Source organism: Mus caroli, unplaced genomic scaffold (genome assembly GCF_978045245.1).
Source record: "Mus caroli unplaced genomic scaffold, Mus_caroli_1 scaffold_10, whole genome shotgun sequence".
Taxonomy (NCBI): Eukaryota; Metazoa; Chordata; class Mammalia; order Rodentia; family Muridae; genus Mus; species Mus caroli.
The window spans coordinates 74,997,202-75,012,472 of record NW_028227265.1 but is presented as its reverse complement, the minus strand read 5'-3'; the positions used below and the strand labels follow the sequence as shown (position 1 = coordinate 75,012,472).

Here is a 15,271-nt window from a genome sequence, read left to right as displayed (position 1 = left end):
TTCTCTGCCTCCTGATGTCCCACCTTATCTCTCCTGCTTAAGCTATGGACTTTTACATTGACAGGTGATGGATTTGTCAAAATTACAAGATACGTTGTGAAAGACCCACAACGTGAGGACTCCCTCACGTTCTGACTCAGGAGAGGCGACACCCCAAAATCACCCACAAGAAACGATCTTGCTGCAACTGCAAGAGGATTTTTATTCGAGAGCGTTCTCGGGCCCATGGTCATACACCACGCAGGGGTAGAGGACCATGGCGCCCTGAGTAGCTGAGTAAGGGGGTATTTAAAGGAAGAAACCACAATTCATGGAGGTGGGGAGGGCGTTGTTGGAAAATACCAAAAATACCAGTTAAGAGTCACAAGGAAGTATAAAGTCACAAGTGTCAGGTTATCTCTCAAGACAGTTTCTAAGAGCCCCTAACAATCTAAGAGCCCCTAAAGATAGCACATTTGCATTGCAGGTTCCAGTAATGGTCAGGGTGCCATTCTTTGAATTGAACCCAGGAAGCAGGTGGGTGGAGGAAGGAATGTCGCTATCTGTTTTATGACCAGTACCTGGAGCACTAAGCCACAAAGGCTACACTCCCAAGCCTGGGCCCAAAAGCCTCGAATTTTGTTTTTACTTTGCTATACTTTTTTAATACTTCTTCAGTTGCATATTATCAAGGATTACTTGAGAAGAGTGGACAGAAATGCTGTAAGAGCCAGAGGAGGGAGTTAAGTCTACCTGTACAGTGCTAAATAGATATATATTATTTTTCCAGAGCTAAGGACCAAACCCAGGGCCTTGCGCTTGCTAGGCAAGTGCTCTACCACTGAGCTAAATCCCCAACCCCATAGATCCCTTTTTTTCCACACTCTTATAGGCAATGGATTTTTTCTATGAAGGAGGATTCCTTCTGACAATTATAGCTTTCCTGATAAATAAACTGTAGAAATATCAAGAAGTATGTATTACTAATTTGGTGACCATTTCTTAATCTTATTAATTAGGTAATCAACACTAATCAACAAATTCCTTGTAATCTAACCATGAATCAAATTTGACAAAATTCTTGAAACTCATGCTGTAATTTGATGAGATATAACACAGATGAGCATATCATGAGGTGAAAGAAAGATGAAATTTCAAGACCTGTAAGTCATACAAAATACTCAGAAATTGCTAGTTGTTTGTGAGCCTAGAGGCTGCCTGGGGCTGAGAAAAAAAGAAAAACAAACCTGGGTATGCCCCTTAGTTCAAACATTCCTGGGAACACCTTAACCTTAAAGATAAAGAGGAATGTGCAGACATAACAGGGCTATCTAAACTGAGTCAACAATTCACAGAACTCTGAAACCCTGCACATACATGTAATTTTTTTGCTGATGTTTGAATAAGCCAATAGTGTGTCACTATGCTGAATTCCACACCCCTAAGACCCTTACCCCATAAAAACCCCTAGTTTTCTAGCCCCGGTGGCCGACATCCCTTATCTCCTGTGTGGGATGCATGTTGGTCCGGAGCTCCACCATTAAATGACCTCACGTAATTACATCAAGATGGTCCTTCGTCATTTTTTGGGTGCAAGCCGAATTGGGAATTGAGTGGGGCTTCCCCACTAGTTTCTATAGGAGGTAAGAGTGTTTCCTGACTTTTTATTTATTTTTTAATCATTGTATTTATTTAAATTTATAATGCTATCACACTTTCCAGTTACCCCTCCACAAACTCCCCTCCCACTCCCATTTGCATCACCCAGTCACCCACTCCTGCTTCACCACTAGGAGCCCCCTACACTGGGACATCAAGCCTCCACAGGACCAAGAGCTTCCCCTCTTATTGCTGTCAGATAAGGACATCCAATGCTATGTATGTATCTGAATCCATGGATCCAACCATGCATACTCTGTGGTTGGTGGCTTAGTCCCTTTATCTCTGGTGGTCTGGTTAGTTGATATTGTTCTTCCTATGGGACTGCAGTTATTTTCAGCTCTTTCAGTCCTTCCCCTAGCTCTTCCATTGTGGTCCCTGGGTTCAGTCCAATATTATGCTGTGAGTATCTGCATCTGTGTTGGTCGGGTGCTGGTAGAACATCTCAGGAAACAGCCATACCAGCCTCCTGTTAGCAGGCACATCTTGGCATCAACAATAGTGTGGGGTTTGGTATCTGGATGAGATGAAGCCCTAGGTGGGGCGCTCTCTGGATTGTCTTTCCTACAGTCTCTGTCCCTCTCTTTCCATTGACAGGAGCATATCTGGCTTAAAATTTTGAGATGAATAGATGGGGACATCCCTCTACTAGGTATTGTGTCTATATACTGGAATTTGTCTCCACATGTTGGATTTCCCTTTGTTGAGTATTTTAGCTAATGTCATACTCATTGGGTCCTGGGTGCCCCTGACTTCCTGAAAGTCTGGGAATTGTAGTGGCTACCTCAGGTCCCCATCCCCTACTGAATAATATTTACTTTTAATTACCTGACATTCTTTTCTACTCTCCTGATACTTTAATATCTGATCCTTCCCCTCCCCCTTTTCAGTCCAATATATCTCTCCCACACAGATAACTCTCTCCCTCTCTCTACATCCTCTAGTTTCCCCCATACTATATAGGATTGAAGTGACCACACTTTTGTCTCCCTTCTTCTTAAGTTTCATAAGATTTGTAGGATGTATCATGGGTATTCTGAGATTTAGGGGTAATATCCACATATCAATTAGAACATAACATATGGGCACTTTTGTTTCTAGGTTGCATCATTCTTAACAATAAAAGAGCTTTTGAGTAAACCACTATTGCTGACCTCAAGCTATATTATGGTGCAATTATTACAAAAACCACATGATATTGGTACAGAGACAGGCAAGTAACTCAGTGGAATAGAATTAAGTCGAAAAATAAAACCAGAGACCTTTGGTCACTTGATCTATGACAATGAAGCCAAAATGATCCAATGGAAAAAGACAGCATTTTCAAAAAATGGGGCTGGAAATTCACACAGGTGCATAGACCCAGGTACAAAGCCACACCTTTGCTTTTCAGGGTTGTGGATGGGATTTTGTGTCTCTATATCTAGGGTTATCTTTAGCTGGCCTTGAATTCATTCTAACTTAATCTTTGCCTGCTTCTCTGTCACATGCCTGTCTCTCTTTTTCTCACCATCAATGTTTTATCTCCCTTTACTGTCTCTCCTTTACACACTATGTGTGATTACCCAATACTCACTTTAAAATTAGTGGGTATACTGCTGGTTTTCTCCTTGGCTTTTGCTGACCCCAACATGTGATGTTGCTTGCATCCCACGAACTCTCTAAGGCATGGTCTAAGTTTAGGTGCCAATACATCTGAGCTCTTACCCCATTGAGAGGTAATGTCTGGAAACTTTGGTTCAGTTTTGTTCTTAATCCTGTATAGTCAGGTTATTTCTGTCTCGGTCTCTTTCTCTATCTCAGCCTCTCTGTACTTGTGTTCCATTCCTATTCTTCATCAAACACATACAAATGGTTGTAACAGATACCCACCCAAACACCCACCCCCCCCCACACACAAACACACACAAACACACACACAAACACTCAAACACACAATTTAGTTTGGATTATATTGAAGTTTTTCTTTTCATGTTTAAGGCCTTTTTGATTCCCTGCCTTCATTCCTACTGGTTTGTGGGCACTGATGTCAAGTCTACTGCCAGACTTCCACAAACATATTGATGTGCCTACTTCTCTTTGTGACTCTAGGTATCTACTCTTCCATCTATTATCCTACATGTATCTTTGCAAAACTGTCAGCAGGCAGACTGTTAATCTCTTTGTCCCACTGCTAAGCAAGTATCTATGTTTATGGGTATCAATCTTTCTAAAGAAATATAAAGACAAACCCACAAATTTGATTGGGGGAGAGATACTGATTTATTTTTGAAGATGTTTTAAAACTTGACATGGGAAAAAATTTAAGGTGTGGAAAATTCTGTAGAGAAGTCCTGGGAGAATGCCAAGAGTGGCTGGTGGGAAGTCTGTCCTTAGCCTGAAAACCAGGGTGTACAATGTGACAGTCCCTGGAGGGAAGCACCTGTGGGTCCAGTCAATCCAAGTCTCAGGATTTGCAGGTTTTGTGGTGGTGGAATGCATCTGAGGATCACCGTTTTAGAAGCGCTTTCTGTAGTCCTTCAGGGTCTTGGCCATGAGAGGAGCAGGTCTTTTAGCAGGGGCATTTTTGGTGCCTGTTTCTCCTGGGAGAAGGCAGGAAGCCCTCTGGGCTCCAGAATGGGCAGTAGCCTCAGAAAGACTATGCGGATTTTGGACAGAGGCAACCCCAGTGAGTCCTGACTCTCCTTGTTGGCTGGGGCTCTTGATCTCGGTGAAGAAGGAGACCATCATTGTCTGTCTGGGTTGAGGCCTCTTGGCTCTTGTGCTTTGGATGCGGGCTCTGAGGGCTTGAAGCCTCTCCTCTTGGGAACCCTGAAGCTGCAAGACTGTGGGGGACTCAGGCTGGCTGTAGGACTCCTTGCACCTGTGGGCCTGGAGCCCGGACATCTCTTCTGGCTGCCCAGGACCAGCTTTGTCCTTGCCACCCTGGCAGTGAGCACCATCCCTGGTTCCAGTGTGCTTCTTCTGGACTCTTGCTGCAGGCCTGCAACCTGAATAGACTTGGGTTCTGTTGTTCTTCCTGAGCGCACATCCACAAGGTGAGGCTTCTTGATCCTGCTGAGAGGAAGATGTCTCCTGGTCAAGTTCCCATTCGAACCAGTCTTGTTCACTGGAGTCAGCCTCTGGAATGGCACAGACAGCACTGGGACTCAGATCCATGGAATTTCCAGATTCACCTCGAGGCACCTTTTCAGGAGGACTCTGGTCCTTGACTGGACACGGGGGTTCCCACCTCTGCCTCTTGCCCCGTGGACACTCTGAAGAGGAAGGAGAGCAGCACATCCCATTGAGGCAAGCCCAGGAGGAACCAGCTCCAGGGGCTTCCTCCTGCTCCCAGTTGCCTGGTGGCTGGCACTTTCTGTGCCCACCAAACACAAGCCCTTTGCGTTCCTGTGGCCCAGACCCGGGCTTTCTGGAGAGGGGCTTGGCCCCTTCCTGCTGCCAAGGCTCCTCCAGCCTCGCCCTGGACATTCCTAGGTGCACCAGGTTCTGTACATCTTGCTGCAGCTCAGGGCTCCAGTTTTCTCCTGGATGCGGGCTTTGATTGTGAGGTGCCAGTTGTTTGGACCTTTTGTTTGACTTTCGGCTCTTGCTTAAGCAAGAGTTTCTGCCTGAGTGGCTGCTGCTGCTGCTGCAAAGCCAGAGGTAAACCTCTCTTCCATCTCTGTTGGCTTCCTGGGATGCTTGCTCCTGGGGCTTCTCTTCTGGTGAGGTGCTCCAGCCTTCTGTTGTGAGGCCCTTCTCCAAGTCAAAGTCCTGCTTGGCCTGCTGAAGCTGGGGTACAAGCAGGAACCCAGTGGACCACTGGGCCACTAAGTCTTTCACAAAGGGGACGAGGAGTTGCTGTTTCTTCAAGGACTTGATGGTCTGTCTGAAGCCAATCTCTGCCAGGCTGTCACACAGAATAGGAAGAGAAGACAGTTCCTTCAGTGTTTTGTAGATCTTTCCTGGGTTGGTCTCCTGGCAAAGGCGATTCAGCAGCTTCTGCAGGATACCTGCCTCAGAGCTTGTCTCCATGACTGTTCCAGAGTACAAGACTGGATATTCTAAGTTCGATCTGCACGCCAGACTCAGCTTGTGATCTGTCTCTAGTCAGGTGTGTGGTCTCCTGAGCAGAGAGAGAACACCTAGGGACAGAAGCTCACAGCTTAGAATAGAAGCCCTTGCCTCTCAGGCATCCCTTTTTATACCTGTCCCTGACAGGTAGGACCTCAGCCACGCCCAGTCTCAAGATGGCTGCTACACACAGGTATGGAAGCCATGCCCAGTCGCCAACTCTCAAGGTTTCTGGTTGGCCTCCAAACAGTGACCTGATAGAAAAAAAAAAAAAATGAGCTCCTGACTTAAGGACTCCACAAAGTGAGCCTCTGGAAGACCCTCAGTGGAGTTCTAGGGAGAGGCAAATTTCAGGGCAAACCAATCAGCCTCAAGGGCACGCCATGGATTTCTGCCTATAACTGCCCAGTGAACGAAAGTATTACATATATATATATATATATATATATATATATATATATATATATATATATATGAAATAGAGCAATCTACCAACCAAAACAATATCACAATCAACACCAACTCCAACACCAAAACCAAATTGAAAACCAAAACCAACTAAATCAACCAACAAAGAAAACCGGATGGACTCTGCTCTCCTCATACATTTCCTCATACTGCAAAATGGCGACCCAGCCATGTGACCTCCACCCCCTGAGCCTCCCCTGGGCAACAACTTTTCTTTTGTAGGAAAACTTATTGAAGGTACCTTTTTGCCACAAGCCATTTGCTGTTTCTTCCCAAGACCTTGTAGCCAATGGAAATTCACACAGGTACATGGGACCAGGTGCACAGCCTTTGCATTTCAGGGTTGTGGATGGGATTCTTTGTCTCTATGTCTAGGGTTATCTGCACCTTGCATTGAATTCATTCTGATTGAATCTTTGCCTGCTTCTCTGGCTCATGCCTGTCAATCTTTTTCTCACTATCAATGTTTTATCTCTCTTTTCTGTCTCTCCTTTACACACTATGTGTGATTACTCTAGAAATTCGTTGGTATACTACTGGTTTTCTCCTTGGCTTTTGCTGACCCCAATATTTGACCTTGCTTGAATTCCATGGACTCTTTAACTGCTGTTCTTATTTTATGCACCAGTATATCTGAACACTTACTCTAATGAGACTTAATGTCTGGGAACTTTGGCTTAAGTTTGTTCTCATTTCTGTGTGCAGCAATTTCTTTGTATTTCTTTTTGTTTGTTTTTGTTTGTATGTGTTTTTTTGTGTTTGTATCCTTGTCTTCATTGCACACATACAAATTGACCTAATACACACAGACACAAGATTACTCACAGACATACACACACACACACACACACACACATATACACACAACACACTCACACATTTAAAATATATTTCTTTCTTTTATTGACTTTTCCCTCTCCTTTTGTCTTACACTCTGTTTATTTTGTTTGTGTCCTATTCTTCATCACTCACAATCCCTTATGTTTACCCTCACATACACAGAGACATACTCTGAAAAACACAGTTTTGTTTTGCTTTTGCTCACTGTTTTTCCTTTGAATATTTAATAGCTTTTAGTTTCACTGCCGTAATTCTTCCTTGATTTTGCATTTCAACACACGCTTATGTGCCTACATCTCTATGTCTTTATGTATCTACTCTTTGGTATATTATCCTTTATTTGTGTTTGTAATACGGTGTGTATACTGGTAGTTTATTTGTCTAACTGCTAAGCAAGTATCAATTTTTATATGTATCAATCATTTTAAGGATTTTTTTAACACAAACTCACAAATTAGATTTGAAGATAGATATTGATTTATTTTTCAATATGTTTTTTAAGTTGACATGGGACAACCATTAAGGTGTGGAAAATTGTATATAGAAGTCCAGGGAAATAGCCAAAAATGGCTGCTGTGAAGTGTGTCCATTTCCTCAAAATCAGGGTGTTCTATGTTGCAGTTATTGGAGGGAAGTGTCGATTTGTACAGTTCATCTTAGTCCAGGAGTTTCAGGCATTCTGATGGTGGAGAGCATCTAAGGTTCACTTTTTTGAGAACCTATTGCTTTAGTCCCTGAATACCATTGCAGTATTCTCAAATCATAGCTAAACATAAGGCATGTTTAACCCTATAACTTTGATGGGCTTATGGAGGATCTTCTGTCCACTAAAGGAAGCACATCACAGGAGTGTGTATGCTCTTTGTTGGTTCTACTTCACATTTCCTTAGAACATAGTGATTTTCAAAAACCTGTGTATTCATTTTCTGTGTTACAATGACTTCACATATGTAACTACACAGAGAACTGTGAAATTCACTCCTTCCATCAATGTCCATAGTAGGAACATTGTCTTCATTTATTTTTCCAGGGCTATTGGGTTTTTATACTATGTGGTTTGAACATGATCTCTTGGGGCATTCTCTTTTGTTAAAAATATTATAAAGGGCCGGGAATGGTAGTCCACACCTTTAATCCCAACACTCAGGAGGCAGAGGCAGGCAGATTTCTGAGCTTGAGGTCTACAAAGTGAGTTCCAGGACAGCCAGGGCTATACAGAGAAACCCTGTCTCAAAAAACCAAAAAGAAAACCAAAAAAACAAAAAAACAAAAAAAACAAAAACAAAAACAAAAAAACCCCACCATACCCAAACAAACCAAAACCAAAACAAAAAACAAAAAAATCCCAAAAATATTATAAACATTCCAGACAGTCAAATTATCTAGTATTATAATAGAATGAATTTGCCTACACAGGAGAAGTTTACATATTCCTGATTAATGGCTAGAAAGTTTAGCCGCTCTAATTAATTATCTACAGACTTGCTGAGAAAAGACACCAATGATTCTTCAAGGTCTATTGAATAATGGCAGGACTGCATGCCTTCTTCCTTCTTCACTTCTTTGTTCTCTCCCTCCCCTCAGACCTTCCCTCTGCATACCTTCCTCTCCCCCAACCCCTCCTTGCTACTCCACTCCCTTTGTTCCTTCTTCCCTCCCTCTCTTTCTTTCTTCTACTTTTGCCTTTTGCTTCTTTCAAGTGTTGATTTTTACAAAACAGAGAGTTTTATGTTAACATTTTGATACTCTTAGGCTCCCTTAAAAATTGTACTTAGCTGGTTCTCTGTTAAGGAATTATTGTATATAATGATTTCAAGGTATCATTATTACTGTTGCTTCAAAAGAAAGACAATAAGATTATACCTGTATCATCAGAGGTATTATCAATGTAGGCAATGGAATGGTACCTGTATTTAAAGACAAATTCACTGACAGTCCTGTTTAAAATTATTTAGAATCACTTCCAATCTCTAAAATGAAAGTGAGAGCAATATGATTCCTAAGTTCAGTGAACAGAAATGGACATTGCATGTGTGTAAAAATCATACATATTTATAAAATACCTTCATAACAAACAATTAGGCTACCAACAAACAACAGATTTCATATTAGAATATCTTAAATCAAGAAGGGGAAAACTAGATCAAGCACAAAATATTGGTAAGGAATTGTAAATTTATTGTTAACCTAAAAATATCTTCTTACATTTTGCCTTACCTTTTTAATTTTATTATATTGAAGGAGAAACAGATCAAGAAGTGCTACTCAGTATATACTATATTGGATAATTCAAGGCAAATATCCCTGTTCTATACTGTAAAAATCCATAGAAACAGATGTTATAATCTTATGCATTCCTTGGTAATAATAATCAATTGAAAGAAATGCTGCAGTACTTTTTAAAATACCATACTATAGCTGAGTAGTATTCCATTATGTAAATGAACCACATTTTCTATATCCATTCTTCTGTCATGGAACATCTACATTTTTTCCAGCTTCTGGCTATCACAAATAAGCCCGCTATGAACATAGTGAAACACATGCCTCTGTGGCATGGTAGGGGCACCTTTTAGGTATATTCCCACAAGTGGTATTCCTGTATCTTCAGATAGATCTATTTCCAATTTTCTCAGCAACCTCCAGATTGATTTCCAGAGTGGTTGTATGAGTTTGCAATCCCACTAGCAATGGAGAAATGTTCCTCTTTCTCCACACCCTCTCCAACATCTGTTGTCCCCTGAGATTTTGATCTTAGCCATTCTGATTGGTGTAAGGTGGAATCTCAGGGTCATTTTAATTTAATTTGCATTTCTCTGAATGAGGACATCCTGATTTTTGCAGGCAAATATGGAACTAGAAAATATCATCCTGTGTGAGGCAACACAGACCCAAAAGGATATGTACTCACTAATAAGTGAATATTAGCCAAGAAGAAAGAAAGAAAGAAAGAAAGGAAAGAAAGAAAGAAAGAAAGAAAGAAAGAAAGAAAGAAAGAAAGGAAGGAAGGAAGGAAGGAAGGAAGGAAGGAAGAGAGAGAGAAAGAAAGAAAGAAAGAAAGAAAGAAAGAAAGAAAGAAAGAAAGAAAGAAAGAAAGGAAGGAAGGAAGATAGGAAGGAAGGAGGAAAGAAAGAACGAAGAAAAGGAAAGAAAAGAAAAGAAATAAAAGAAAAAAGGAGAAAAAAATCCATGCAGAATACACAAGATACAGTCCACAGAATTCAAAATGCTCAACAAGCTGAAGTGCCCAAGTGAAGATGCCTCAGTCCAACTTGGGAGAGAGAAGAAAGCAATCACTAGTGGGGAGGGAGGGAGGGAGGGACTTGTAAGGGAATGTGGACTGGGTGTGGGGTGGTGGGGAGTAGAGGGGAAACTAATCTGGTATTGGGTGAGGGAAAAGGACTGGAGCCCCTAGGGCCAGCAGAATGAATGTAAACAGACAACCCCTGAAAATAGAAGGTTAGGGGAATCCCCCATAATGCACCAGAGACCTGGGAGGTGAGAGACTCCCAGGACTCATAGGGAGGGACCTTTGATAAAATGATTAAATGGAGAAGGAGCTTATAGAGCCCACCTCCAGCTGGAAGCCGGGGCATCAAGTGAGGGATGAGGTTGCCATTTTAGTCACACCTCTGATCCATAATTGTTTCTGTCTCAAAGAATTACAGGGATGGAAATGGAGAGGAGCCTGAGAAAAAGAAGGTCCAGCAATAGGCCAAAAATGGGATCCAGGTCAAGGGAAGGTCCCAAGGCTTTATTCTATTACTACAGATATGGAATGTTTTCCAAAAGGGCTCTATCAGGACTGCCCTCCAAAAGACCCAACAAGTAGCTGAAAGAGTCAGATGCAGTTATTTGCACCCAACCAATGGACAGAACCAGGTGACCCCTGTTGTTGAATTAGGGAAGGCTGAAAGAAGCTGAGGAAGAGGGCAACCCCGTAGGAGAACCAGCAGAGTCAATTAATCTGGACTCCTGAAATCCCTCAAACACTGGACGACCAAACAGGCAGCATACAACAGCTGATGTGCCTCAGCCCCCAACACACATATAGTAGAGGACTTCTAGTTCTGTGTTCAATCAGAAATGAAGCACCTTCCCCTCAAGAGACTGGAGGCCACAGAAAATTTAGAGTTCAGGCGGGGTTGAGGTGAGGGGCATCCACATGGAGATGGGGTGGGGTGTGGAGGAGGTGTGGGATGTTGAGGTAGTTGGATGGTGAATGAGGAGTGGCAGGGAATGGAAAATGGAGTATAAAATATAAATTACAAATAAAATGAAATTAAAAAAATGCAACACTATCAAGTTATCTCTGAGTTATAATTTTCACATGTATAAATTATGAGCCATATCAAGGTGCTTTGGGAAAATCATAAAAAAATTGTTCAATTTAGTTACTTTGCCTCACATTGACTGAATGGCTTAGCAAAGGAGGGTCAACAGCTGCTATGAATACAAGATGACTCAAAGCAAGCAAATGGAGAGTATGTAAAAGATCAAATGTGGAGCCTTCATTCTTTGGCTTAAGAAAAGCTTGGGCACTCGGTATGATATTTTGGAAGGAAGTGTCTGGGAATAAATATGAAATCCAAGACAGTCAATACACACAAGGCTTCATATGGTTATTCCATTATAACATTTACCAAAAGCCTACTGACCCTCAATTAGAACTTACAAAACTACTTGTATGACCAAAGACAAAATTAGTCAGCCTTAACATAATGGAGATTGTCAAGCAATGCATGCATAATTAAATCCAAAATGTCTTGGGGGCATATTTAAGAAGTAAGTTTTAGTATGGTTGGTCCAAAATGGTCCTATTGTGCAGAAATCATTTCTGGAAGTTCCTGTGTAAACGAAATTGAAGTTACCAGAGTTAATAAATAAAATGTAGGACATTCAGTTAAATATAACATCAAAGAAGAATAGTTTAGCATAAGTGCTAAGTATTGTGGACATATCTAGAAAACTTCATTGTTTAAAATTAACATTTACCAATGACTCCTTTGTTTTACACCACAACTTTAATTAGAATTGAATACTGAATGAAAGACTTGGATATTTTTTTTTAAATTCCTAGTGACGTTTTCAGATATATATATATATATATATATATATATATATATTTTTTTTTTTTTTTCATTTCATGTATGTGGGTACACGGTCTCTTGTCTTCAGACACACCAGAAGACGGCATCTGTTTCCTGTTAATTCATTGAATCCTCCTGAATTAACCAGGAAAAAAACTATAATGCTCTCAACTAATATAACTCGTTTTTGACATGTAATCTTTCACTGAATAGGATGCAGTAATCTTAAAGAGTTGGGAAGCTGTTCAGATTAAAATAGGCAAATCATTAACTTGAATTATGCAATAATCTTAAATGAGATTGATTTCAAATAATCTTCCCTTTACTCTATTAGTTGAGTTAAATAAGTTTATTTATAATAGGGTATAAAGAAAGCAAATGCTATTTGACTGAAAGTAAATGCACACAATATAGAACAATGGTAGCTCACTGTGGTGGTAACTTAGGTACTTTGAAGGCCAAGGCAACTGAACTCTAATGTCACAGCTAGTTTGGAATATATACTAAGCACCAGACCAGCTGACATTACATATGGATACCCAGTTAAAAACAAACCAAACACAAATATTTAGGGAAATATCACTATATTTAAAGCAAACAATTCCAGTTAATATTTAAGCATAATTTTCTTAGTCTACATGCCATAAGTTAAGGACTAGAGGAAAATATGAAACAAAAGGAGAAAGGTTAAGAATACCTTGTAAGACAAAATAATTTAATTTTTTAAATTTAATTATTATCTTCTTTTACTTATTCACTTTGCATCTCACTTATTGCCCTGCTACTGGATACTCCCACCACAATCCTTACCCCATTCTCCCTTTTATTCTCTGAGTGGGTGGAAGACCACTGGGTATCCACCCAACCTGGACACTTAAAGCCTCTGCAAGGCTAGGTGCTTCCTCTCCCACTGAGACCAGACAAGGCATATCAGCTTGAGGAACCACCCTCCCACATGCAGGCAACAGTTTTGGGGATAGTATCTCTTCTAGCTCTTCAGGACCCACATAAATGTCAAACTGCACATCTGCTACATATATGTGAGAAGGCCTAGGTCCAGTCCATATATGTTATTTGGTTGGTAGTTCAGAATTTGAGAGCCCAAGAGTCCAGGTTAGTTGACTCTGTTGAGCTTCCTGTAGAGTTCTTATCCCCCTTGGGGCCTGTAATCCTTCCTCCTATTCTCCAAGCTCCATCCACTGTTTGGCTGTGGATATCTTTATCTGTCTGAGTCACCTGCTAGGTGGAGCCTCTCAGAGACAACATGCTCCTATTTGCAAGTACAACACAGTATCATTAATAGTGGTCTGGATTAGCACTTGCCCATGGGATGGGTCCCAATTTGGGTCAGTTATTGGCTGGCCATTCCCTAAATCTCTGCTCCATTCCCCGTGCCTGTATTTCTTATAGACAGGATAAAATTTTGTTGAAAATGTGAGTGAGTTGAAGTCTCTATTTCTCTACTCTGGTTCCTGCCTTCCCATAGGAGGTAGCATCTTAAGATTCCATATCCCCAATGTAGCTATCCCCATTGATTCTTGTGGGCCTCCTTTAACATAGGTCTCTGTCTTGCCCTTGAGATTTTCCCCTACCTCCTTACCATCATCAAATGCAGATTTACATTTATTTTCATGGCCACCAGCTATCTCTCCTGTCCTTCCCCAAAACAGAGAACCCCCATTCTCCTCCCATGCTCCTCCCAATTCCTTACTTTCATCTGCCTCTTATGACTATTTCTTCCCTCTTCTAAGTGAGATTCAATCTTCCTTCCTTTGGCCTTCCTTCCTGTTTACCTTCTTCGGGCCTGTGGAGTGTAGTAGGGTAGCTGTATATACCATTCCTTTGATTTAGGATATGGATTTCTTCACTCAGGATTATCTTCTCAAGTTCTTTCCATTTGCCTGCAAAATTCCTTGTGTGTCTCTTTTTTATAACGGAACAGTCTTTCATTGTATAGATGTATCTCATTTTCTTTATCCATTTTTTACAGTTTCTGGGTATTATGAATAAAGCTGATATGAACATAGTTGAACAAGTGTCTTTGTGTGATGTTGGAGTATCTTTTGAGTATATGTCTAGAAGTGATACAGCTGTGTCTACTATAAAAAGCATTGTTAACTCCTTGGCTGCTTTGAAAATTTATCTTTGCATTGTTCCTCGGCAGGGTTACTTGTTCACTGCAGCCACCTTCGCCACCCACCACCTCCTCAAATGTAGACTCCTTCAGCTTTCTCTCCAGAGTCCTTGAACCCAACTAATTCTTCACTTGCTGCATCAGGCTACTGTCATGCCACACCAAGCCAGATAGGGCAGAGGACACCGGCTTGGAGATCACCATTGAGGACTTGAAGGAGAAGAAGGAAGTTGTGGAGGAGGCAGAGAATGGAAGAGAAGCACCTGCCAATGGGAATGGTGATGAGGAAAATGGGGAGCAGGATGCTGACAATGAGGTAGATGTAGAAGAGGAAGAAGGTGGTAAGGAAGATAAGGAGAAAAATGAGGAAACTGAGGATTGACGGGCAAGCAGGTAGCTAAGGATGATGAGGATGAGGATGTTGACAGGAAGAGGTAGAAGACTGATGAGGGATCACTACACAGTAAGAGGAAGAGCTAACCTTACTAAGCACTGTGACCTACTCACTCTTCACTTTCTGTCTCAGAATTTAAATCTGGACACCTTCAAGCAGAGAAGCAAGTCCTGCTTGTTTCTACTTTATATTTGTTTTTCCGCAAATTTCAATTGATCCCAGTTCTTCAAATTATATAAAATAAATATACTACCTTGTAGGAATTATAAATTCTTGAAGCTTTAAATGGTTTTAATTTTTTAATAAATAAATAATTTTTAAAATTTATTTATTTCTTAATATGCAGATACTGCAAACTTTACATCAGAAAATACAATCACCTGGGTATAGTTTTCATAGGAAAAATATTTAATACTAATTATAAAAAGGGGAAAAGGAAAATGTTCTTTACATCAGCATAACATAGTAAGTTTTAGAGGAGCCATATTTTATTTTTAAAAACTTGCCCAAACAGACTCTGCACAATGTGAAAAGTATATTTAAACTGAAACAGATACTATCCCTACAATGGATTGTCCTTCTCATGACTACTTTTAACCTAAGTGTTAAGAAATATTCATGCATTTTTTATTTTGCCCCCTTCCAAGAGCA

The 15,271-nt window shown here is 40.8% G+C and overlaps 1 protein-coding gene across 1 annotated transcript; it reads right to left on the bottom strand.

Moving 5' to 3' along the window:
* Nucleotides 1-4,134: 4,134 nt before the first annotated feature.
* On the bottom strand, nucleotides 4,135-5,655 carry LOC147002438 (uncharacterized). Its single transcript, XM_085843487.1, has one exon. The coding sequence runs from the start codon at nucleotides 5,653-5,655 to the stop codon at nucleotides 4,135-4,137; it is 1,521 nt and encodes a 506-aa protein (XP_085699613.1).
* Nucleotides 5,656-15,271: the final 9,616 nt, after the last annotated feature.